Source organism: Triturus cristatus, chromosome 5_2 (assembly GCF_964204655.1).
Source record: "Triturus cristatus chromosome 5_2, aTriCri1.1, whole genome shotgun sequence".
Lineage (NCBI taxonomy): Eukaryota > Metazoa > Chordata > Amphibia > Caudata > Salamandridae > Triturus > Triturus cristatus.
The window spans coordinates 330,534,961-330,560,287 of NC_140588.1; the positions used below are offsets into that span (position 1 = coordinate 330,534,961).

Here is a 25,327-nt window from a genome sequence, read left to right on the forward strand (position 1 = left end):
AAAATGTTATCGCCCCTGTGCTGACGACCCTATTTAACGGAATTCTAATAAAAGGAGAGTTGCCGCCCAAATCCTGGGGGGAGGCCACAATTGTACTTATTCCGAAGCCAGGGAAATCTCCACTCGAATGTGGGTCGTACAGACCAATATCATTATTAAATAATGATTACACAATTTTTACAGCAATCCTCTCAGCTAGACTGGCTAGTGTCATTGGCACCATAGTCCATACAGACCAAAAAGGCTTCATTAAAGGACGACAACTTTCAGATCTAACACATCAATTGATAGGAGCCATAGACCTCGCTACAGCCTTTTCCATACCCTTAGCTACTCTTACCTTAGATGCAGCTAAGGCTTTCGATAGGGTCAATTGGCTCTACCTGAGTGATGTACTTAAAAAATTAAATTGTGGGGATGGCTTTGGTAGAACTATAAAACAGCTTTATGCTGCCCCTGTGGCCAGAATGCTGATTAATGGCGTTCTGACAGATGCCTTCAATATAACTAGAGGCACAAGGCAGGGATGCCCGCTTTCCCCTCTCCTTTTCAACTTATACATTGAACCATTTGCCCAGTTGTTGCGAGAGGATGCTAATATTCCATCTTTTAGCTTTCTAGAATGGGAAAGGCGGGTCGCACTTTATGCGGATGACATTTTGATCTTTACATCTGACCCATCAAAGGCATTTCCTGCGGTTATTAAACGGGCAGAAGAGTTTGGCCATATCTCGGGCTACGATATCAATTCGAGTAAGACCGAGATAATGGTTTGGAACCTTCCAGATATACAGCTGGGAGTAAATATTTCGACATCCATGCGCTATCTGGGGATAAGAGTTACCCAAGATGTGGGCAGCATCGGACAATCCAATTTGAACAGAGTATATATGGAGACTAAAAAAACTTTTAAAATCTTGGTCGCATTTGCCACTCTCCATAACGGGTAGGGTAAATTTGGTAAAAATGTCCATTCTCCCTAAGTTTACGTTTATTTTTAACGCAATCCCCTTGGCACTTGATTATAAAATAATTGAAAAATGTCAACAAGAAATCAACTCCTTCATATGGAATTACAAACCTATTAGAATAGCATGGAAAAAGTTAAGGAGAAGAAGAGAGAATTGTGGGCTTGCTCTGCCAGATTTATCATATTATGCTTGGGCATTCCTGTTGTCACACTCTAGGATGCTTTTAAAAATACCATCTAATCTCCCTACAGGATCAATGTATAAAGCTATGCTAATGGGGGCGAATTTAACTGCGGATGGATTCATGTTCAAATTTGGGAGTCAGAAATTCTTCAAAAAAATTAAACTAAAAATTTTGCAGTCATGGACTAAAACTTGGCTTAGTATTAGGAAACTATTGGGGCTGTCCTACTACTCCAATTTTTCTCCAATCTGGGACTCGCCTGGTCTTCCACCATGTCTGAGTGATAGTCTGTCTTCCATAATACAACAAGCTGGTATTATAAGATGGGGTCAGCTACTTAAAGAAGGATTACTAATAACTTGGGATGTGTTACAGGATCAGATTGGCCCTGGGCTTTCTAGTTTTAAATGCATTCAATTGGAAAGTTGGGCGAGATCCCAAAGGCGTAAAGACGCCCACATGGGGAAGGTTAGTATACTGGAGCAACGGCTAGTGGAACGACCACAGGGTGGGAAAGAAGTAGCCACATGGTATTGGCAGCTGTTGGAGGAAATTGATGGGGAGCTTCTCCTTCCAGACCAGTTATGGGGGGCGGAGACCGGTCTTCACTGTGAAGAGCTTTGGTTAAACTCTTTCGGCCTCCTCCATAGAATTGTGCAACCATCATGGCTAAAACGAAACCATCTATTCTCAGCACATCGGGCATATATAACACCGTTGAGACTTTCCAAATTTCTTCCAGATAAAAAGTGCAATAAATGTAACTTTATGGAAGCCTGCGACGTTCATATGTTCTTGGATTGCCCGTTCGTTGCTGGATTCTGGGAGGAAGTGCAGAACACTTTAAATTCTATCTTAAATGTATCCTTGTCAATAACCCTATCACTTGTCATCTTTGGGTTGGAAGATAACATCATTGGCAGAGCAAGATCCTTCCTTTTCTATGCAATCTTATTAGCCAGAAGGCAAATTTGTATACATTGGACAGAGAAAATTGCCCCATCACACTCTGGGTGGCTCTCGTCTTTATATGAAACATCTAAAGCGGATCTTAATAGAACATGTAGCAAACAAAATTTAGCTTTTTGGAATTTTCTGATCAATTGGCGTTAATGCCCGGGGTTCTCCCCCCCCCCCCCCCGGATCCTATGATTATGCCTTGAACACTCCTTGGACCGAGTTTTTGCCTAGGTCCATCAATGGTCCTGTAGGTTGTAACATACCTAGATGGAGCTGTTGAAAGTCCCTCCGGTAATGGGTCATGTACGCCACCATTATAACATTCCACGCTTTTGGGCCATGTAAGGTGGTTGAAATCTCCCATACTGAGGGTAAGGCAAATGAGGACAATAAAAAAAAAAAAAAGAACAAAATAAACAGAATTAAAAAAAAAAATTAAAAAAAAAGTTAAATGTCCTCTCCTTCAGTGCTTTAGGATTAATTCTCCTACAGCAGGTACAGTCTTCCATATCGTGGTCCGAAGAAAGGCACCACAAGCAGTCCTGATGTGGATCAGTCAGACATCAGACCTCCACACTCCCTACAGGGCTTAAAGCCCGACTTCCTCGTCGAAGACATATCAATTTTTCGACAGTAACACGGTCAAACTACAAAGTAGCCAGAGAGCACTGGGAAAAAAACGTTGCGCGTCGACGGCGCGGAAAAAAGGGAACTGACGTCATCACGCCGACGTGGGCTTCTTATGGCTCCGGTGACGTCGTACGGAGTCGCGAGCGGAGCCGATGCATTATGACGTCGCCCACGTCGACGTGGAGTGCTGGGAAAGAAAAGTTCCGTGGAATGCTGGCGCAGGGGATATTCACAAGGTGAGGAATCCACCGGCAGATGTATCCATCAGAAAAATGTTTTACACTCCTCTGTGTTAGGCCTAAGGTTGCTCGCCTATGTTACAACTAGTAGAGCACTTAGGGTTTTGCATTGAGCCCTGTACACTTTTGGGGAACCCCTGGACTCTGTGCACGGTATTACCACCTAGTGATATATACAGAGCCAGCTTCCGACATGGGCCCAAACAAAGGGGACACACAAGGCGCTTGCTCGAGCTCTCCAACTCAGCTGGCAAGAATCAGGTGCTGGGCCTCTGCAGCTTATCAGATAAGGGCATACCCAAGAGTAGTTCTGGGACACTTTCTCCAACACACAGGCTACCAAAGGTTGTGGTAGGTCTCTGTTAACACCAACATTAGATAAAGGTTAAGAGCTCTGGTAGAGGGCAGAAGGGTTAACACAAAGATGAACAAAGCAAACCCAGGCAGTTTCTGTGCATGGTACCTCCTTTGCTCACAAAGCTATTTGGTTTTCCTGAAATAATTTTGTTAACATGGACATTTAAAGCTTCTGCGCTTCACGGCCAAGAACAAGTCTCTCTGCTGTAGAAGTATTAGCAGGAAAAATAGAGGTTAATAGTTTGATTTAAAGAAATGTTAGCTTGTTTCAGTTTCCAAGGAAGACCTGGCAAGTACTGAGACCCTATTACAAAATACTGTAGAAGGCTCATATGCACACAGAGCCTGTACGTCAGAGCCTTGTGGTTGATGCGACTACCACCAAGAATTCTGCCTCCCCAGGCAAGTAGCTGGTTTGGTATATAAAATCGTAATAGAGAATTGATCTATTTGGAAAGGATTATATTTAATTCCCATTAGGAAGAAAGTCTTCTCACTGGTTATACTTTCCCAACACTTAGAATGGAGGAAAAGAAGGAAGGCAAACTGCATGAAAGACTTGAAAAATGGGAGTATGCTAGGCAAGGAATGTACTGAATCAACTGTCTTGAGGAAGAACAATTTTTTTATCTGAACAAAGGAAGACCTGGTTAATGGTGTTACAGCTTTTCTTGTTTATAACATATGGAGAAGGTTCAAATATATGTACGGCAGGTATTCTCTCAATATAATATCATGCTCGCTGAATGAAGGCATTAAGAGGTGAATTTTAACACTCACCCAGTGTCCAAGCAATTCTCCTGTGAGGCACTTGAGACTTAGCAAAGGATTAGTTCATCTCGAGAAGAACTTAAGAGTAGAGCAATGAGAGAAAAACTGAAGGAAAAATTCCTGACAAGTTGATCAAAAGTGTATTCTCCCTAGATCGGAGTTCCAAGGATCTGGATGCAAAAAGAAAAATCTGTTGGTTTTTTTTAAGTAGCTGAGTATCCTAACTGTTGACAACTAATACAAGTTGTTCTGGTAATTCAACTCTTATGTTTTCCAAACATGGATGATTCATTCCTAGAACCTGCAGTCCGCAAGTCAAAGGTAGGAGTAAAAACACAATAGCTCTTGAGACAGTTCTCAATCCGGCTTAGGGTTTTTCCTCTGATAATTGTCTCTGTGCCAGCACTGTGTCACCTTTATCAAGAGAAGAAAAGGCTTGAGGGTCAGGTAGATATCTTCCCGATTCAGTCTATTAAGGAGTCCTTTTCTAACTAGGCTCCATGGCTGCAATGTGGCCCTTGTGCACCAACATTCCTGTCATTAATTTAGAGGTCTCACTGGATTGCAATAGGGCTTCTTTCTGCAGGGTCACCACAAACTGCATGATTTTTAGCTAACAGAGGACTATTGCCTGCTTGCCATATTAACTGTCATCTTGCTCCATTCCTGAAGAGGAATTGCATGCTTCCATGCTTGGTGCACTATGAAAATGGATACAGCAATTAGATTTGCCAGGTTGCTGGTGAAGAAAGTGATTGAAGAAACATAAACCTCTGTTGGATGGAACCCAATCTGCTCCAAAAGAAACTCTTCTTGGGTATAACACAAGTAAAATAAATCCTCAAATTTTCCAGAGATAGTGAGTACTGCCCCAGACATCTAGGGAAGCCTGAAAAGCATTCTGGTAGGAAATGGGCTTGCCTGCAGCAGACAGCATTGAGAGCTACCCCCACCCAACTCCCTGTCTCTAACTTGACCAATATGCGCACATGGGATCCCACTCAAGTCAACACATGAAGCCTGAAATGTGAAGTCTCCCGTACACAATGCAGTCTATACTGGTCATCAATCAAAAGGCGAGGCTTTTTGAGGGATCCCACACTTATCTTCATCCAGGATACAAGACAAGCCCTCCTGGAGACAATCCAGCCTCAGAGAAAACTGTTAAATAGTTCTAGTTAAACAGAGCACTTACTATGTCGCCCTCTGTTCTTCGACTGATCTTGCTTGCCTGAAAAGCTGGCAAAGAGGGCTTAATGTACAATGACCGGTTGCTAGATACTGAAATCGATTTTGGAGTCATCAGCTTCTGCACTGGAGGGTAGTGAGAATCAATCTGTAAAAGACAAGAAAAACACAAGATTAAAGCTGGGGCCCTTTTAGAGGCTGTGCAACTATGTTGTAGGTCTATATGCTTTCTGCACAAAACATCATGTTTCCCATTTTCACTTGACTAAAAATAAATCAACACATCACATATCACCCTAGTCTGGAAGGGAGCTCTTAGGCACCACCCAATGCGCAGAATTTAACTGTGTTGGTTATGAACACCACTATGCAGGCGCGCAACACCCATTGGACTCACAGGGCTTCAGCCCCCCCGTCGCGTGTGGCAGCCCAGGATGAGACAGCCTCGCGGCGCACACACAGCCGCACCCGAGCACTTCACAGGTCTTTAAAAGACCATTTGCATGTTAATGAGGCCTCGCTGTTGTTTCAACCCTTCTAAGAGCCCCTGCAGCTCCACTCTGCCTATGGCTTAAAAGATTCAACACCCCCCCCCCCCCCGTAATTTGTTCTTAGCCGCCCCCGAAATTTGGCTCTAGTTGCGCCTCTGCCACTATGCGATATTTGGTTCTTGTTCAGGGAGTGGTTGCTCACCGACAACTGGGGTTGGCGTGGGGAAGGGTAGGGAGTTATTGAGACTAAGACAATATATATGTTTTCTTGCTCAAATTACAACGCACAGTTTAGCAGAGCACCACATAAAGCGATGTTACAAGATCAAGTTGTTTGCCAGGAATCATCTGGAGTGTGAGTGGAATTAAGAACCCCTGCAAAGCACATCAAGCACTGGATTTCTTGATTGCCATGGGGCAGAATTGTTCTGAAGGAAGCACACACCACCAGGGGCACAGTCTAAATTGCAACCACATGGGGGCAGCATAGTTATTTCTCATGATATTTAGCCTACTCCGGGAGGGGTGGCTACCTTGAAAAAGAAAACTGATTTTTGCATTACAAGAGTGCATGGCAAATGCGCAAGGCCAGTGTGTGCACAGATCCGCTGAGCTACCTATGTTTTGGGTGGGATAATTTCAATCGGGTCATTTTGCCACAGCAGGACAAGTCAACCACAACCCATAAGTCAACTTCAGCGGCAAGTACAGAACTAGCCACAATAATGAGTCAATGAGCTGGTGGATGTATAGAGTTATATTTTCTGCTTACTTTTCCTCTGTACACGATGCAAGTTCCTGCATTGATTAATGGTTGGCTTCAAAACAGGGAGCCGGTGAAATAGGTGAAGATATTGCCTAGAACCTTATCTGACCACTACCCTGCGGAATAGACATTGTTGCTTCATCATAATCGATTAGAGTCTTGAGGTTGGAAGGGAATAAGACTTGCAGCCCAGCAATTTTATTAGGGAAGGCATACTAGAGTACTGTCAGCAGAATGAGGAATTCTCTGGGAGGCATTTAAGGCCTAAATAGAGGGCATTAGAATCCGGCTTGCTCCAGAAGCACCAGTTAATGCATCAGCGGTAGTAGCCACTGAGCAAGATTATTTGCAATAATCTTGTCAAGATTAAATAACTCTACCAGCAAGTAAGGGGCACATTTATTAGGGTCACGGTAGAAAAGAGATCACTGCCTCAGACATTGAGGGTGGCAGCTTTCCTTTAGTTGCAGCCTCACTATAGACACTCAGGAGTCTGGGGTCCACCAGGTAAGAAAACACTTAGAATTCTACTGGAACTACATCTTTTCAAGGGCCTTTCCCAATGGGACAATATTTATATCCTCAGTCTAATGGGAGAGTTAAGAAGATATTAAGTCTCCCCCCTCAATGCAGGCCAAAACCCCATTAATCAGACAGCACGGTATATTAGGCTTAAACTGTGAATGAGACTTCTACAAGTTATCATAACATTGAAAAAGCTAATGTCAGTCTATGTCATAACTCCATTGTCACTCCCAAGTATACCTGCTTTGTGTGTGCTCTCTTTACCCTGAGCACCCAAGCTAAAGTTTTGCCTGACTTTTCTCTCTTGCCAAATGCCCTAGGTCTCACCTGCTTTCCCATATATAACTCTTTACGATTCACTGCCTTCACAAAACTCCCTTTAGTGCATTCTGAATTTTGAGCAATATACTAAAGTACCTTTGAAACTCATTCTTGTTCCAGGCACTTTATTTCCTTTTCGGGTATATCCACCCTAGATCGACTGATCCCCTTCCCCCTGGCCTCGGGCAATCCCCATCGCTGTCCCAATTCAGGAAAGACCTCAAGGCCTAGCTCTTTGAATGAACCCGGCGCACCCTCCCCCTTGCCTTAAGACCCTCACATGTAAGTAGTCGTGTTCACAAACCCTGTTTGATTGATTGCTCGCTTGGAGATTCACCCCCAAAAAATTGATAGCATTTAACTTGAGCACTCTGATGACTATATTGCACACAGTGGGTCCAGATCAGTGGCAGAAATGTTGGTAGACGCAGAGAAAACTTTTGATACACTGGAATGGGAATACATGAAGGAAGTGCTGAGATGGATGGTGGAAAAATACTCTCCCAATCTGGTTAATTTGCTACACATGAATCAGTCTGGACATGTAAGGGTGAACACGCAGGTCACTGAGGAGGAGTGGAGGAGGAGGAGGAGGACGAAGCCCCGCCAAAAACCTCTGGATGGCTGAGTCCGCAAGGGCATGGAACAAAAGAGCATCATCGAAGGGAAGGTCCACCAGCCGTTCTCGAACATTCTCCGAGAACACACTGTCCCAAAGCCAGGCATGGTGACGAAGGGCAACCGAAGAAGCCATGGCACGACCCAGCACCTCCGAGATGTCCGGAGCGAAGGATGAACGCCGCCAGCTCCTGACCATCCAAGACATGGTGTCTCAAATCCACAGAGGCACCCTCCTGAGAAGCGGCAGACATGAGGGACTCCGCCGAGTCCCACAAGCAAGAAGTGGCCCTAGCCAAAACATACACTGTTAAGGGCCCGCAGAGCTGCACTGGTTGAGGCAAACATATTGCGCCCCTTGGAGTCCAGCCAGCGGGCCTCCCGTGACGGGGGAGACAACAGCAGCGGCAAAGCAGGAAAGGCAGATTGCAAAAGGGGGCCTGTGGTCGAAGGGTGAAGTGAAAGGCACACCGGATCACGCTGTGCCGGATGGTGGCGGTGCAGAAGGTGCTGGGGCACCTGGTCCCCCATGGCAGGGCAGCCCCAAGTGAGAAGAGTGGAGTGAACCCTCAAAGTGAAGCAACAGTTCCGTACCACCAGAGCCCTGATGGAGAACCTCCAGAAGATGATCTGTGGGGAAATGGGTAGCTGGATCACCCATGTGCAAAATTCCCACAGCCGTGGAAACAGCGCGGGCAAAAGCCGCACCTGCCTCCGTAGGGCCACGCGGAGGGGAAAGCAGCTCCACTTTTGTGACGGCTGCAAGCTAAGGCGGCCATCCCCCAAGTCAACCGGAGGAAGGAAGGGCCAAGGCCGAAGGAAGGAAGAGGGACCAAAGATTGGGGGACTTGCAGCTCCTCCGGTGAAGACCGCGGTCGTTGAGACGGCGAGGAGACGGCGAGGAGCCGCCTTTAGACGACGTCAGGGAAAAAGCCACGACCCGGCGAGGACGACGAGAGCAACCGCCAAACCTCTGGAGAAGAGGAGGCGTCCGAAGACGAGTCAACAACCAGACGCCAAAGAGTCCACAACCTGAGGCAGGACACAGTCGCCGACAAGCGCCAGAGGAGACGCCGGGGCAACCTCAGATAGCACACAGCGCAGGAGACTGGAGCTGGACCAGAGCCGGGGTGGCAAAGGGCGCCGACCTGACCGACGAGGCAGCCACCTGCGCGGAGGGACGAGAAGGGCCCGGGGAGGGACGAGGAGACCCACAACTCGTGACAGGGCAAGACGGGCCCTCCGCCGACCCCTGTGGCGCTGCCAGGGCCAGCAGCCGCCGGCGCCGTGGCGGCGTGGCCTTGGACAAGGCCGCCGCCCGTCCCGAGGACCGAGGGGGGTTCAGGGGTGCGAACCGAGCCCCGGCAACCTCCCGCGACACCACATGGACTCCCGCTGGAGTTTGCGGCGAAGCAGAGGCGCCGTGGTCCGAAGGAGGGACCCCCAAAGGGCTGCACCCCATCCTCCGAGCCTGGATCCGAACCAGTCAGCGCCGTGGCCGGAGCCACCGCGGAGGGCCCCGCACACTGCAAGGGATCCGCTGACGTCCCAGGAGGGGGAGGAGGTGGAGAAGCCAGCGAGGCCTGCAAAGCCGCCACGTATGTCTCCATCTGGGCTCTAGTCGCCCCCACGCCAGTAAACAGCGGATAAGTGGACTACATGCAGGGCCGCACCACCCGCGGAGAGCCCACGCCCCCGACAGGCTGGAACCCGACCCTCATGGACAAACTGCAACAATTACCGAGAGGTGAGCAGCACACTTGCGACCTGGGAGAAGATTGAAGTCAGCGAGGGAAGCCGCGGGTCCGAGAACCCTCCTCAGGGGCCGGGCGAGAGGACGACGCCGACCTGGACACACGAGCCGAAAGATGTTTCATCCGGTGCTTATGCCGGGACTTCGGCTTCATCTGCTGGCACGACTCGCAATCAGTGGAGTCGTGGCGCTCCCCCAAACACCACATACAGATGATGGGGTAAGGATCTGTCGCCGAAATGAGGCGGCCACACGACGAATAAGTTTTAAAGCCCGAAGACATTCGCTCACTGTTCCCACACATGCAGCAAAAGCATAAGGGAAAGGCCTAAACAGGCCCAGAGCACAAACCGGATCCGCGTTGCACGCGGAAAAGGAAAAAACCGACGTAGGCGCGCCGGGGTGGGACTTGTGACCTCGCTGAAGTCACGTACGCAGACGACACCTGGGTGGAGTCGTGTGATGCCATCCCCCCGGCGTGCAGGGATGCTGGACAAGAAAGTTTTCTGGATCCAGTCTCACGCCTGGGGATAATTCTACGTGAAGGAACCTGCAGCTAGTAGTCTATCAGATTGACAATACAATACAGAAAGACTGCCATCCATGAGTTGGGTGAGAATCTATTGCGACCCTAACTAAACCTTTATATTGTCTACTTTCTTTCACTATCAAGAACACCTATTATCAAACACTCACATTGTTGTACTCTGCTTTGTGTTGTATTTGTGACTAAACTGGTTAAACAAATGCTTCTCACTGAAAGTTCTTACTTTTAAACAAGAGTGATTCAACACAGATTGAAAATCTCTAGTGTTTCTCAACAAAATACAAACATTAACCATTAGCAAATGATGGGTGTCGGGGCTAGACCTGCTTTTGTATCTGTTCTGCAGTTCATTGCTCCACACAAGACTAACGGAGCACCATTATAAACATCAGATTTTGCAAACTAGCACATAAGTGAGTGGTATCACCTATTATCTCTACATGTGATAGATCCACTTCTAACGCACCACAGGAAAACCTCCTTTTATTTAGTCTGTTGCCAACATTCGCTAGACGTGGATGAACACTGCATCTTATCCCAGTAAGAATGCTCTTGACGAGATAACTAGTTCGCAACAAGTTCATCAGCAAGTGCCCTAAGAAAAAATAAGGTCAGGGGCAAGTACCATCTTCAAACATCAATATCTAGTTGTATGCCAATCAACTGAAGCTCCTTCAAAATAGCAGAATGGCACTCCACTCCAGCTTCACATCTGTAGTAAAAAGATGTAATAGCTGAAGTACAAAACAAGAGCCATTATGAGCATTCTCATGTATGGGTAAAGAAGTTTGTTCATTTTTCAACCGGTGATTGGAAGCAACAGCCTGCTGTAAACTCAAAGATGTTCAGAATTTTTGAAGACTGACAATCCTATTAAGAGGATTGAACAGGAATAAGCACAGCCGAAATGAAGATGTCATACAAGTGCTTGCTGCCTTTTTGCAATAGGTTGTAGATGAACATGTTGATTCAGGGGCAGATTAACAACAGTTAGCAGCAGCCTTTAAGTTCACATCCTGTAATTTTTTGGGAAATGTAGCTTTGTGGATAGTCGAGGAGATCGGCCGAATTTGGTGTAGCCTTCAATGGGTGTAAAAACAGTCCACCGAGGAAGGTGTTCAGGGGACAGAGGTACTTGGTGTTGTGACGGGGAGCTTCAGACATGCACAATGCCAGTCATTCCTAGAGAGGTACCGGGCAAGCATTTACCAAATACAAGCATTTCACGTTACAATAATAATGAGCAGATTTAGCTGCATGCAATTACGTTACACACAGAACATATCCCTTGATCACAAAACCCTTCAAAAAATGGAAAATCCATCAAGTATTGCAAATAAGGCAACACATAACAGTGAAAAAAGCACACTGGAAAGCACAGCACATCAGGTCCAATTACCAACCAACCTTTTTCCTTGAATGAAATTCTGCTGCATCCAAAAAGCTTCTCTCAGGAGTCTAAAACAAATTAATAAAGAGAAAAGTAAATATCAAAGTCAGAAATTCAAATACGTGTCAGAATAAGGACTGGAGTGTAATTAAAACTGGTAGATATTTTAGTATAGGCCTAAAAAGTACATTTAAGCTCCATCTTTACTGATACCCAACATCAATCAATCAGCATTTGTTGAGCGCAGTATTGTCACCCATGGGGGTAACTGGGCGCTGAGGTGCGAGGTCTTCATCAAAAAGCCAGGTCTTGAGGAAATGGCGGGAAGAAACGAGGAGAAAGAGGCAAAACAGAGGGCAGAAAAACACAAGAGCCGAAAGGCAAAAACGGAGGACAAACTAGCAGAAAAGCTCAAACAAAGGGCAGGAAAACTAGCAGAAAAAGAGCAGAAGAGGGCAAAACAGAGGGAAGAAAAACAAGGAGAAAAGGCAAAACACCAAAAAAACGAGCTTAGGAGGCACAGAGGGCAGCCGGTAGACAGGCAGCAGAGGGTAGCGGACTGCGGGCTGCAGGCAAGATGGAAAGGGGAACTTTCGCACGGGAGGCTGGCACAAGGACCTGTTCAATGAGGTCGCACTGAGCCTTCATTTAGGAGGACGGGGTGCTGGGAGGAAGGAAACGGCGAGAAGGAAGAAACTAGCATAAAAGACCAAACAGAGGGCAGCAGGTAGACAAGCAGCAGAGGGTAGCGGATTGCCGGTAAGCTGGACAGGAGAACTGTCGCAGTGGGAGCTGGCATGAGGACCTGCATCAAGAATGAAGTAGACATCTGAGTGCAAACTATATCAAAGAAAATGAAGTATGGATAAAAAAACAAAAAAAAAATTACCTGTCGCCACCAGCCACCAAAATCATCTGCATACAGCTTTCGTCAAAATCCCCTATCCTCAAACAGCTGGTTTAGGGCTCCTGCGGAGGTGCAGCTAGGTGCCGACCAAGGTGGCCTCAACCTGCTAACAATCATTGCCTACACTAACGAATGCAAAGAAACCCGTCTGAGCCACATTCATTCCTACTTGATGGATGACTGCTCCATCGACTTAACTTGAACTCTCTGGGCTGCTGGGAAGGCAACCTTGAAGGGGTGCTGATGCGAGATACTACTATCAAAAAACATCAGGTTTAAGTGGATCTCTGGACTGTGGAGGAGGTGGTGAAGGATCTTTACCTCCAATAAACTGTGTGCCAACAACTATCAATCGCAGAGCACTGGAGCAGGCTGAGACATGTTGTAACGCCTTCTTTGTCACAAAGCAGGCAAAAGCACTGGTAAAAGAAAGATGATTCAAATTTGGCGAGGGCAAAATAGCTGGACGATTGCTTGCTGCCCAATTGTGTCAACGCGAGTCACAGATGGCTGTCTCCGGCATCTGGGGAGTTGTCAGGTGCGCTCCTGACCAACCCCTTGGAAACAGTGGAACGGTTTGTGTTGATCTATTTGGAACTGTACCACTATGAATCAATCGCCTCTGACACAAGTTGGCACTTTTCTGTCGCTGTTTCGCCTACCCTCCCTTACAGCTGAAGGACGGGTGTATCTGGAGGGTGATTGCACAAGCCTTATCCAGGACCAGGGGCAGTGCGCACACCACTGAATTCCACAATGCACGAGTATTGGCCCAAAAGACAAGCAGTGTTCACAACGCAAGGCCAGAATGGTGAAAAGAAAATCCTCTTGGACTCCCTGGGGGGGTGGTAGGGATTCCACTTGGGTTAGAATTTACCGCTGAAGTCTGCATGACTACCCTCTCGGGTGGGGTGATGTGTGAGGAACACCAGGATCCTGGCGCAGGGTGATGGAGACAAGCAATCTGTCTATTGACCTGGACCCCTGACAAGGGTTTTGGCCAAGCCCCCAGATCATCATCTGAGGCGGCTTTATAAATGGGAGCTGGGGCTCTGCAACGGTGTACCCTGGCTGACGCACCTCAGTTAATGCATTAGTTTGAACTTCCACTGATGGAAGCTGGAGGACTTCAGCTACCCTCATCACCTTTGCAAAGGTTGCAGTCCCCTCAGTGGCTGGGCCAGGTGGGGAGACCATACCAGAGTCTGAGGAGGTGTCCAGCCTGCTGGCATCACCCAGCTCCTCATATTAGTTATCTTCATGGAAAGACTGGGCAATATCAGTGGGGTGAAAGACCCCATAATCAGTTTCATCATCCCAAAAGGCCATTTCAAATTCTGGCCTGCCAAAAGACAAGGGGAACTGGGTCAGATCCAAAAGGCTGTTGTGGCCTAGTGGGCGCTAGTCTTCTTCGAGCTGCGTAGTTGCTGTGCCATTGTGATACCATATTCTGGTCAGGAAAGAGAATAGGGTCACTGTTAGTGTGCTGTGACGTTAGTAGTGGCATTTTAGACTGAACTCTTCCAGGGTTACAGAGCCAGGATGAGGCTCGAACCAGAGTTGGGCAGGGAACGGAGCCAGAGGGCCCAACTGGCATCAGAGTACCCACCAGCGGTAAGTCAGTTGGGACACCTCTTGGCTTCCCTGGGCCAGGAGGTATGCCAGAGGGAGTCGATACACAAAGATGAGACAGCCAGGGCCACTGGAAAAATGCAACCGCAGAGTACCAAACTATGCAGCAGGGTTGACTAAAACAAGCAGCAAGACAACGACAAATTATGCAGCAAAATGCGGCACATTTTGCGATAGTAATACTTCCGCATTTAGTCATTTCTGACACATGGTAATGTCTGGGCAACGATTTCAACTCATTAGTACCAGTTTAGCAACCAAAAATAGAAATAGAAAATGAAAGATGGCCAGATAACCTTCGCAAAGGGCCTTCCACAGCGCATGAACACATGCCAGCAAATTGTTTGTACATTTTGATCCGTTTGAGCTAGAAAGAAATGGTCTCTGTAACAACCTGCAGCAGACGATGGGTTATGTGGCAAAACACAACTATGTGAAAAAAAGCTGCAGCTGCAGAATCTCACAATTCCAGTGATCCTGGACACTTCAACTTCCCCAAAAGAGACTTTACGGACAACAAATCATGGGAACGACTCCAGGAATGCCCAGAGATCTTCAGCGGGACCAGAATCTTCCATGAGGCAAGGAGCGGCTCAGGGTCTTCCGATGTTAAAAGGAACTTCATTTCCTGTTCGAGAATCACCTTTGGGTGCCTCAAAAAGCAGTAGGAGCAGGACGTGTAGTCCTGGCTCAACCCCAAGCACCAAAGACAAACCAAGTGGGCAGCAGTCCGACATCTGTAGGTTTTGTTTTAGACACCTCCTTAGCATACTGGAAACAACTGGAAAAATGCTACAACAAAAATAGAGATAACGTTGGTCATAAAGTGACTCAGGAAGCTCTCCAGATCCCCAACTGTTGAGGCAGAAAAAAAAGAATTGATATAAGCACGATGGGGTGGCATCTATATAGCCACCACGCACATCATATCCATCACAGACGACGTAAACTTAAAGTAGTCAGTGGCACCTCTCAGCGCACAGAGATACTGCTCAAGATATTCCAGATCCAGTCTAACACCTGAGAAATATTCTAAGATGAGGAATCTGCAGTTAGAAGTCTTTTCTGAGAAAAAGAAAGTCACACTTATGTACGAAGCATTGGTGAACCAATGTAAGGCCTTTCTGATCAGCTTTAGAGACATATGGGTACTTGAGATTAACAAGCCAATTAGTTACAAAGGCACAAGCCATTGTATGGAAACTGGTAACGGGGCAAGATGGCGGCCGCGTGATTCCGAGTGAAGGTCGCTCCCGCTGCCGGGTCTGAACAGCAGTCTCTTGCATACATGCCTATGGGCTAAAGACAAGCCTTTCTCCGGTTTATTACTGCGATAACTTACTTCCGACGGAGTTGCTATCTTGGCTCAGTTAGATTCTAACCCAGGAGTAAAAAAAAACCCATGCTCACCGTCCTCTGTGTTCACCAGCCCTGGCTACGGGTTGTCTCCGCCTCTCTGAGCCGCGCGCCCCTGAAGGCTTGGCGGGTGTGGCTCGCGGTGGAAGGGAGGAACGAGGATTCCGTGTTTGGTAGGATGCCTACTCGCAAAAACGGAAACTCTGCTGCTGCAGCGAAACTGACAGGAGAGCCGCTGATGGCTGGTTCTGGTGTCGGGGGGAAAGAAAAATCCGGCTGCTGACAAAACGGATATCATCGGCAAGTCAGAGAAGAAGGGGAAGCCGGCGGGAAGGATCCCAGACGTGAGTGCGAGTAAAGCTTCCTTGGTTAAAGGAAAGCTAGGAGACAAGGCGGACAAAGCCTTTGAGAGACCACCCTGTAATAACCCCGCTAAGGCTGTAAATCAAACAGGAACAACATCCTCTATCTTGGAAAGTTCTGTATTGGTGAAAACGCTAACGGTCCCTGGGATGTTTACCGGAAAGAGCAGGGTAGCTAAAAATCAGTCAGAGGTCTCTACAGTATCTGCTACACATACTGTAGGCTCGCTAATAGAGGGAAATGAAAGTTCTTTGGATTCGGTGACTGAAATGAATGAAGGGGATACTAAAATGGCTGAGGGACAGGTTAATATTGAATGCTCTTCGGGACTACCAAATGCTGAAGTTCCCCAAATAAGCGGTGGAGTAACCAATAGAGAGAAACATGAGGGGTTAGATGACTCTGCCGCAACTTCTCACACTTATCAAACCCCCATAGGCGGGAGGGCAGAAAAGAACAGGGGTCCCCCGCTGGAATTGATTGATGGGGACAGCTTCTTCTCTGTTGCAGAAGAGTCGGATTCTGAGTCTGAGGAAGGGTCGATAATTGAAAACTCAACTTCCAGTAGTGAACCTGATAGCCCCCCGAGAACGGCGAGCACCTCAAAGAAGGCCTCTACCCGGGGCAATAACCCTAAACATGCTTTAAAGTGCGGTTTAGAGGATGAGGATACCGATTGCGCAGAAATCAGCAATAAACTTCAGTGGGACTATTCTCAAGTTGCAATGAGTTTGGCAGCTGTAGTGGAACCTAGTGCTCACAAAAAAAAAGGGGGGGAAAAAAATAGCGAAGATCATGAGGAATTTAATTCTCCTCCTAATTCTGCGATTTATGCTTTGTTAAAATCAATACAAGGGGAGGCTCGACAAGAACATAAAAGGGCTCAACTCGCTACAATGAAGATCCAGGGCGCTATTCGAAGAAACACAAAAGCATGCTCTGAGGTCATTGCTCGGACCACTGCATTGGAGGAAAGAATTGTCGATCTTGAGATAGGATTACAAAAGACTGATATCAAAACCACTTCAAATGATGATAGACTGGCTGATATAATGTGGAAACTCGAGGATTCCGAGAATAGACTTCGAAGAAATAACCTCAGACTATTGGGAATAGAAGAGAATGTTGAGGGTGTGGATATTAGAGGTTTTGTTTTAAAATTATTTAAAGCTGCCTTTCCAGAACTCTCCCAATGGTCATGGGACTCGGAGATTCAGAGAGTCCATCGATTTCCTTTAACTTTGAAAAAGAGCCCAGAACCGGGAACCAAACCAAGAGCAATTCTGATTTTTTTTTTGGGAATTTTTTATTGAGACAAGCTATCTTTGAGAAAGCCCGACCTGATGCCAAAAGATCTGCAGAAGGGCATACTTTTTTTGTTCGCCCTGATTTCTGCCACTCAACAGTTGAAAGGAGATGGCGACTCCGATCACTGATTACTCCTTTTCAAAAGAAAGGGTGCGAGGTGTTCTTAATGAACCCCGCACGCCTGAAGGTTATATTTTCTGGCAGAACACGGGTATTCACATCAGAAATTAAGGCTGAAGAATATCTTAAAGGACTTGGGGAAGGCTAAAGATTTCATTAATGTATTATATATGGGTTTTTTTCATTTTTTGTCTTTATGGTATGCTGAATAGCGGATTTTAGAGGCGGGGAGCGGCCTCGGGTCACTCGGGCAAGGGAAGCCATCATATGGGTCAACTGACCTATTTTGCCTGTATTTGGGGGGGTAGGGGTGAGCTTTTGAGGGGTGAGGGGCTGCGGACAGAGAATTGTTTTGGGAGAAATCAGGAGTTGATGGTTATGATAATTCAACTAAAGTTGAGTTTGTGCATGGGCTTTCAGTGTTCTTGCCTTGCTGGGGTTTGTTGTGCGTTTTTGTGTTTAATTAAAATTGAACCTTTGCACTTCTCCTTTCATGGTATTGGGGACGCATCTCTGTTTCTATATATCGATGCTGCCGAACCTCCGGGTTGTCGGCTGAATAGCCGTGTCCTGACTTTTGAAAATAAAGGTTTTTAAAAAAAAAAAAAAAAAAAAAGTTGAGTTTGTGTAAAGAGTCGAGAAACGGCTACTGGATGTATCTTTCTTTTTTTTCTGTATGGCTAATTTAAGAATCTTATCAATAAATGTTTGTGGACTTAATAACCCGTCCAAACGACGCCGGATAAGGGAAGATTTGCGCTTCCTGCGGGCAGATGTTCTCTGTCTACAGGAAACACATGTCGAGGCCAGTCAGCATAAACTTTGAGATTGAGGGATTTCAACTTGTGTCTTGGACTAAACTTGAGGCTAAGACCAAGGGTGTTGCAATTTTAGCTAGACGTGGAAAGGTTAATATTACTCGCTCCGCTGCGGATAGCTTAGGTCGTTGGGTAATAGTATATGGTAATTTCCAGGGCAAAAATATTACACTTTGTTCTATTTATGGTCCTGTTTTGGATGACCCTACTATAGTTAATTGGCTCAGCTTAGAGCTGATAGGCTGGCCATCCCCATTTATAATTTGCGGAGATTTGAATATCAATATAGAGTCTGGCACTGTAAATCAATTAGGGAGTGTTTATACTGGGAGGAAGCCTAGGGTATACCGTGCTTTAAAACACTTAATAGATCTGCATGGTTTAACGGATGCATGGGCTTTTTTTTGTCAGGCTGACCCCGGCTTTACATATTTTTCTGCACCTCATAGAATATGCTCAAGGCTGGATTATTTTTTTGTTTCACCCGTACTACTTCAGGGTTCTGGTATTTTTAGATTTCCACGAGTAATGTCGGACCATAATCCGCTCTTGCTTGAAATAAATACAATGATCTGTAGGACTCAAATTAACGCTTGGACGTTCAACCGTGCACTACTTAAGGATATAGAATATATTGATAATATGTCTTTATGGATCACTAGGTTTTTGGAAGAAAACATCAATAGTACAGGTATACAGAATGTCTGGGATACATTAAAGGCAGGGGTTAGGGGTGAAACAACACGGTTTGGCTGGGAATCTCAAAGGAAAGAAAAGGCCGAACTGCAAAGATTATATACAGCACTTGCAGAAGCAGAGCAGAATCTGGTTAGTCAGATACGGACGGGTGGTGATAGCGATGCTGCTCAAAACCGGATTTTAGTAAAATCAGCCATAATCGAACTTTCTCAGGCTAAGGCAGCCAGTAAATTTCTAATCTGGAAATCTAAAATGTTCGAAAATAGTGAGCGAGCAGGGCACTTGTTAGCCTCAAGAATCAAGGAAAGAGAAATAGCCACGCGTATTCAAAATATTCAAGATCCAGATGTTGGTTTGGTGTCCGGGGACAAGGATATTTTGCTTGCTTTTCAAACATTTTATCAACATTTGTATAGTGAAGATATTAGTGATAATGATATGCATCAGATGGAAATACAAGAGTATCTACGGGAGGTTGTTGTTGACACACTACCTCCAGAAGAACGTGACGCATTAGAAGCTGAAATAAGTATGGAAGAGCTTTTGCAAGCTATAGATTGTCTCCCGGGCGGGAAAGCTGTTGGTCCAGATTATCTACCAGGAGAATTCTATTAAGTATTCCGCCTTCAATTGACTCCTGTTATGTTGGCTCTATTTAAGATAGTCCAGATGGGGGAATCTTCCCCTGAGTCCTGGCAGAAGGCCCGAATTATTACATTTTTAAAGAAAGATAAAAATCCAACGGACATGGGCTCATATCGTCCAATTACGCTTATTAACAGTGACGTTAAAATCTATGCCAAGGTGCTCGCCATGAGATTCTCTGGTGTGATCAAGTCGCTGGTCTCTGTTAATCAACACGGCTTCGTCCCAGGTCGGGAAACAATCAACCATATTCATCGCACAATTACACTATTTGATTATACTAGGGTTTCAGGGGATCCTATGGCCTTAATCTTGCTAGATGCGGAGAAGGCGTTTGATAGGGTCTCCTGGCCCTTTTTATGGGCGGTTCTAAGATATTATGGTTTGGGAGAAAGATTCATTACTGCAATACAAATTATGTATAGACAACCCACAGCGCAAATTTCAATTATGGGCACACAGTCGGGAACTATTAATATTTCAAGAGGTACTCGACAGGGTTGCCCCTGTTCCCCTTTATTATTTGCTATTTATATAGATCCCTTAATTAAAAAATCTCTTTTGAATAACCTGATTAGTCCAGTAAGATCCAAGGGTGGTGAAACTAAAATACTGGGCTATGCAGATGATCTTGCTATCTTAACAGATTCACCCGAAATTGCTTTAGTGGAAATTCAAAAACTGACATCTCAATTTGGCAAATTATCCGGCTATCATCTAAATGAATCCAAAACCCAAATTATTTGTAATGATAAGATCTTACTGGCGGACCCCAGGGTTACTGAGACTGCTAAATATCTTGGGATTTTAATAAATTCAAATCCAGAAGTGATTGTGGAGATTAATTTGAATCCTATGTTGTGTAGGATTGAACAAGATGCCCGGAGGATGAACAATCTTCACCTAACACTCATGGGGAGATGCAATGTTATAAAGATGCTTTTTCTACCAAAGATATTGTATCTCCTCAGAGCTATCCCCGTTTTATTCGACTTAATATGGTTTAAAATCGAACGTATTATCTCATGGTTTCTTTGGGCAGGGAAAAGACCTAGACGAGCCTTTAAATTTATGACTCTACCAAGAGAAAGGGGTGGCTGGTCTGTTCCTAATCTTCAGATTTATTATTGGGCTATCACCTTGAGACACATCCCTGTGCTGCTTGATTGCCCTGATTTTGAGGAGCGGGAAAATTCAATATATAAACTTGTGTATGGAGAGGAAATCTCAGGGGTTTTATTTAAGCATATAGATTTTGCATATTTTAAACGTGTGAGGTTTAAAGGTCTATTTGCCGCTTTCAAAATCTGGACATCTATCCGGAAATTATTTAATATTGGTAGAATACATTTATACACTCCAGTTAATAGTAATACTCTTTTGCCTCAAATTTTTGCTGATGGATACTTTAGAGAATGGAGGGCCCACGGGGTTAATAAGCTAGGGGACTTGGTTTCGGATGATGGGGTAAGGACTTTTGAATACTTAAAACAGAAATTTAATCTTAGTAATCAACATTTTTTTAAGTTTTTACAGATCCGGGATTTTCTCTCTCGGAAGATGGTTAGTTGGACTTCTATTTCGTTACTTGAGGCTATCAAATGTGGGCATTCCACAATATCCTCAATTTATAAAATGATCAACGAAAAAAGAAAAGACGATTTGGATAAACATTTTGGCCGATGGCATACAGGATTGCATGTTGGGCAGGAGGTTTGTGAAAAATCATTACGGCTTAGTTATATCTCTACCCTATCCGCAAATCTCCAAGTCCAATGCTTTAAAACCTGGCATAATCTGTATATAACCCCACAGCGTATACATCAATGGGGGGGGGGGGGGGGGGACTATGGGAGTTAACTGTCCCAGATGTGGTAAGCTTGCGGTTGATATTATTCATATGTTCTCTTCTTGCCCCAATTTGCTTCCTCTGTTCAACAAAGTTGAACGATGGCTGGAAATATTGTTTCACCGTACAGTTCTACTTTCATCTCAAGCAGTTATATTAGGGGTAACTGAAGTGGATATGACGCTCCACGAGCAAAAGTTATTTTTTGTTTCAATGGCTGTACTTAGATTATGTTTAGCAACCGTTTGGCTAGATCCATCCCCTCCATCAGAACATGAATGGTTTAGTAAATTTCTAAATGTCGGGAAGTGGGAGCTTTTGGTTTTTAGAAGGAGAGGCCCAAGTGCCCGTAGAAATGGGGAATTGATTTGGGCTCCTTTGATTAACTGGTTGGATTGTGTAAACCATTGATTCTTCAAATCAGTGTAGTATGATAGTAATGTATATTAATTATGTTTGTATCGTGTATATTATCTAAGTAGTTATGAATTTATTGGGATTTTTGTTTTCTTTTTTCCTTCTTTTATCTCTAGTCCTCAGCCCTCAAGGGTAGTTGGGTGGGGTGGGGGTGGGGGTTAATATTGCTAAAATCAGAGTCATGATACAGATAATGTATTTGATGAAAATTATGGTTGAGTGCTTATATATCTTGGTTTTTTTCTCTGAGATTTTTTTTTTTATTGTGATGAAGGATATCTGCTTCATGTTACTCTTCAATAAAAATTTTTTAAAAAAAGGCACAAGCAGCATACCCAAAACATTGAATATGCTACTTACCAGTATGCATCTGTTCTTGGCATGTAGGGCTGCTGACATTCATATCTGTGCATAGATCGCCGCCTAGTGTTGGGTCCGGATGTTTGCACGTTGTTGTCCTGGAAGAGTCTTCGAAGTATCACGAGATAGGTGACTCCTCCCCTGGACCACAGTGCGCATGGGCATCCTCTCCATCCCCAGATTGTTTTTCGCCATTGTGGCAGTGATGGAGTAGATACAGTAAGTGATGACCATGCTATACAGTAATTCTGAGAGCTGCAGCTGCTACAGGCGCCGGGGAGGAGGGTGGGCGATATGAATGTCAGCAGCCCTACATGCCAAGAACAGATGCATACTGGTAAGTAGCATATTCAGTTCGAGGCATGTGGGCTGCTGAATTCATATCTGTGCATATAATACATAGCAGTACCTCCTATTAGCGGCGGCTACCAGTGCCAGCTGCAGCAGTCTGAAAAAGAGTTTTGAGAACAGCCTGCCCTACAGCTGCCTGCTTGAGTGTACATCTACACAGTAGTGTTTGGTAAATTTATGTATAGTGGACCATGCGGATGCTCTACATATTTCCTGTAAAGGAAAGTTTCCCAGGAAAGCCATGGACGCCCCTAACTTTCGTGTTGAGTGGGCTTGTGGGGGAATCGTTAGTGTGCGTTTAGCTTTTTGATAGCAAATTTGAATACATTTAACGATCCATCTGGCTATACCTGCTTTGGAAATGGGGTTGCCCTTGTGTAGTGGAGAAAAGGCAACGAAAAGTTGTTTTGTCTTCCTAAAGTCCTTAGTTCTGTCTATATAGTACATGAGGGCCCTCTTTACATCTAGTGTATGGAGCATTCTTTCAGCGACATTTTGTGGATTTTGAAAGAAGACAGGCAGTTCAATAGTTGGATTCATGTGGAACTGCGATATTACTTTAGGCATGAATTTGGGGTTGGTACGTAGTACGACCCTGTTTGCGTGAACCTGTATGAATGGCTCTTGAATGGTTAGTGCCTGGAGTTCACTAACTCTTCTTAACGAAGTGATTGCTACTAGGAAAGCTACTTTCCAGGTGAGGAATTGAATCTCACATGAGTGGAGAGGTTCGAAGGGTGGACCCATGAGTCTGGTGAGGACCAAGTTGAGGTTCCAAACTGGTGCTGGTGGGTGTCTTGGGGGAATCACTTGTTTAAGTCCTTCCAAGAAGGCTTTGATGGCAGGCACTCTGAATAAAGAGAGGTGCTGCCTGTTTTGGATAGGCTGCTATTGCGGTTAAATGGACACGGATTGAGGTGTATGCCAGATTGCATTGGTATAGGTGTAAGAGGTAACAGATTATGTTTTGAATGGATGCGTCTAGCGGGTTAATGTCTTTGTTGGTGCAGTAAATGACAAACCTCTTCCATTTAGCTGCATAGCAAGCTCTGGTAGTGGGTCTCCTGGCCTCCTTGATGATCTCCATACAGTCAGGTGGCAGATTTAGGTAGCCAAACTCTAAGACTTCAGGAGCCAGATTGCCAGGTTCAGCTGTTGCGGATCTGGGAGCTGAATTTCGCAATGGCTCTGCGTTAAGAGTGCAGGTTTTATCCGCAGCCTTTGATGCAGCACCATGGAAAGTTCCAGAAAGGTGGTGTACCATGGCTGGCGCGCCCACGTTGGAGCAACTAGGATGAGCGTCAGTGAGTGCTGTCGCAGTTTGCGTGCCACCAGCGGTATCAATGGTGCTGGGGGAAAAGCATACGCAAATCTGCCTGACCAGTTCATCCATATCGCATTGCCCTGCGACTGTGGATGTGGGAACCTGGCGGCAAAGCTTTGGCATTTTGCGTTTGTTTGTGGCGAATAGGTCTATCTCTGGATGACCCCACTGCTGGAAGTACGGTTGGAGTACTGATGGGTGTAGCTCCCACTCGTGCATCTGGTGGCTGTGTCTGCTGAGCAGATCCGCCATTTGGTTGTCCTTGCCGGGGAGGTGTTCCGCCATGAGGAATATGTTCCTTTGAATGGCCCACTTCCACAGGCTCTGAGCCAGATGAGACAACTGTGGAGAGTGTGTTCCTCCCTGCTTCTGTATGTAGTACATGGCAGTCATGTTGTCCGTCCGGATCAACACGACTGTGTTGCATAAGTACTTTGAATGCCTTCATGGCGAGGAAGATTGCCATCAGTTCCAGAACGTTGATGTGCATCTTCTTTTGTTGCGTTGTCCATAGTCCCTGCACTGTGTAAGTGAGTACATGAGCTCCCCAACCCTGGAGAGAGGCGTCCGCTGTCAGTGTTATTTGTGGAACAGGCTCTTGGAACGGTCGGCCCTTGCAAAGGTTGTGTGGATTCCACCAATGCAGAGAGTTGTATGCCCGACCGCTCACCAACACTAGGTCTTTCAATTGCCCGTGAGCCTGATTCCATTGACGTGCCAAGCACTCCTGAAGCGGGCGCATAGGTAGTCTCGCGTGCGGGACTATGAAAATGCAGGAGGCCATCATGCCTATCAACTGCATGAACACTCGCGCAGGAAGGGAGTGTTGAGGTTTGAACTTTGAGATCAGCAGTTGCATGCTGTTGATCCTCACTAAATTTGGCTGAGCTGTGGCTGCCAGAGTATCTATGGTCGCGCCCAGGTACTGTTGTACGTGTGCGGGTTGGAGATGTGATTTTGGGTAATTTAGTGAGAATCCCAGACTGTGAAGAAGGTGAATGGTGAGGGACATGTGGCTGGCACATTGCTGGGCTGACTTTGCCTGAACAAGCCAGTCGTCCAGGTAAGGGTAGACGTGAATGTGTTGTCTCCGTAGATGTGCAGCCACCGTAGCTAGGCACTTGGTGAAAACCCTGGGTGCTGTTGTCACGCCGAAGGGGAGGACTTTGAATTGATAGTGCTGTCCCTGAATAGTGAACCTGAGATATTTCCTGTGTGACGGGTGTATGGGTATGTGGAAGTACGCGTCTTTGAGGTCTAGTGTGGCTAGGAAGTCTCCCTGGCTGAGCAGCGGGAGAACCTGTTGTAGGGTGAGCATATGGAAATGCTCTGACAGAATGTAGTGGTTGAGTGGTCTCAGGTCCAGTATAGGTCTGAGCGACCCGTCCTTTTTTGGGATTAGGAAGTACAGAGAGTACACCCCTGTCCCCTGCTGGTTGACGGGCACGACCTCTATTGCACCTTTTT

General features: G+C 45.8%; 1 protein-coding gene across 2 annotated transcripts in view; it reads right to left on the reverse strand.

The window, feature by feature from the left end:
• Positions 1 to 25,327, reverse strand: part of NUP153 (nucleoporin 153) — a 608,884-nt gene that overhangs the window by 273,049 nt on the left and 310,508 nt on the right. For both annotated transcript variants that reach the window (XM_085607084.1, XM_085607083.1), the window contains exons 8-9: positions 11,729 to 11,779; positions 5,308 to 5,448 (exon numbers count right to left, since the gene is read on the reverse strand). In XM_085607084.1, the coding sequence (XP_085463210.1) occupies positions 5,308 to 5,448; positions 11,729 to 11,779 (192 nt within the window). The remainder of the gene's footprint in view (positions 1 to 5,307; positions 5,449 to 11,728; positions 11,780 to 25,327) is intronic.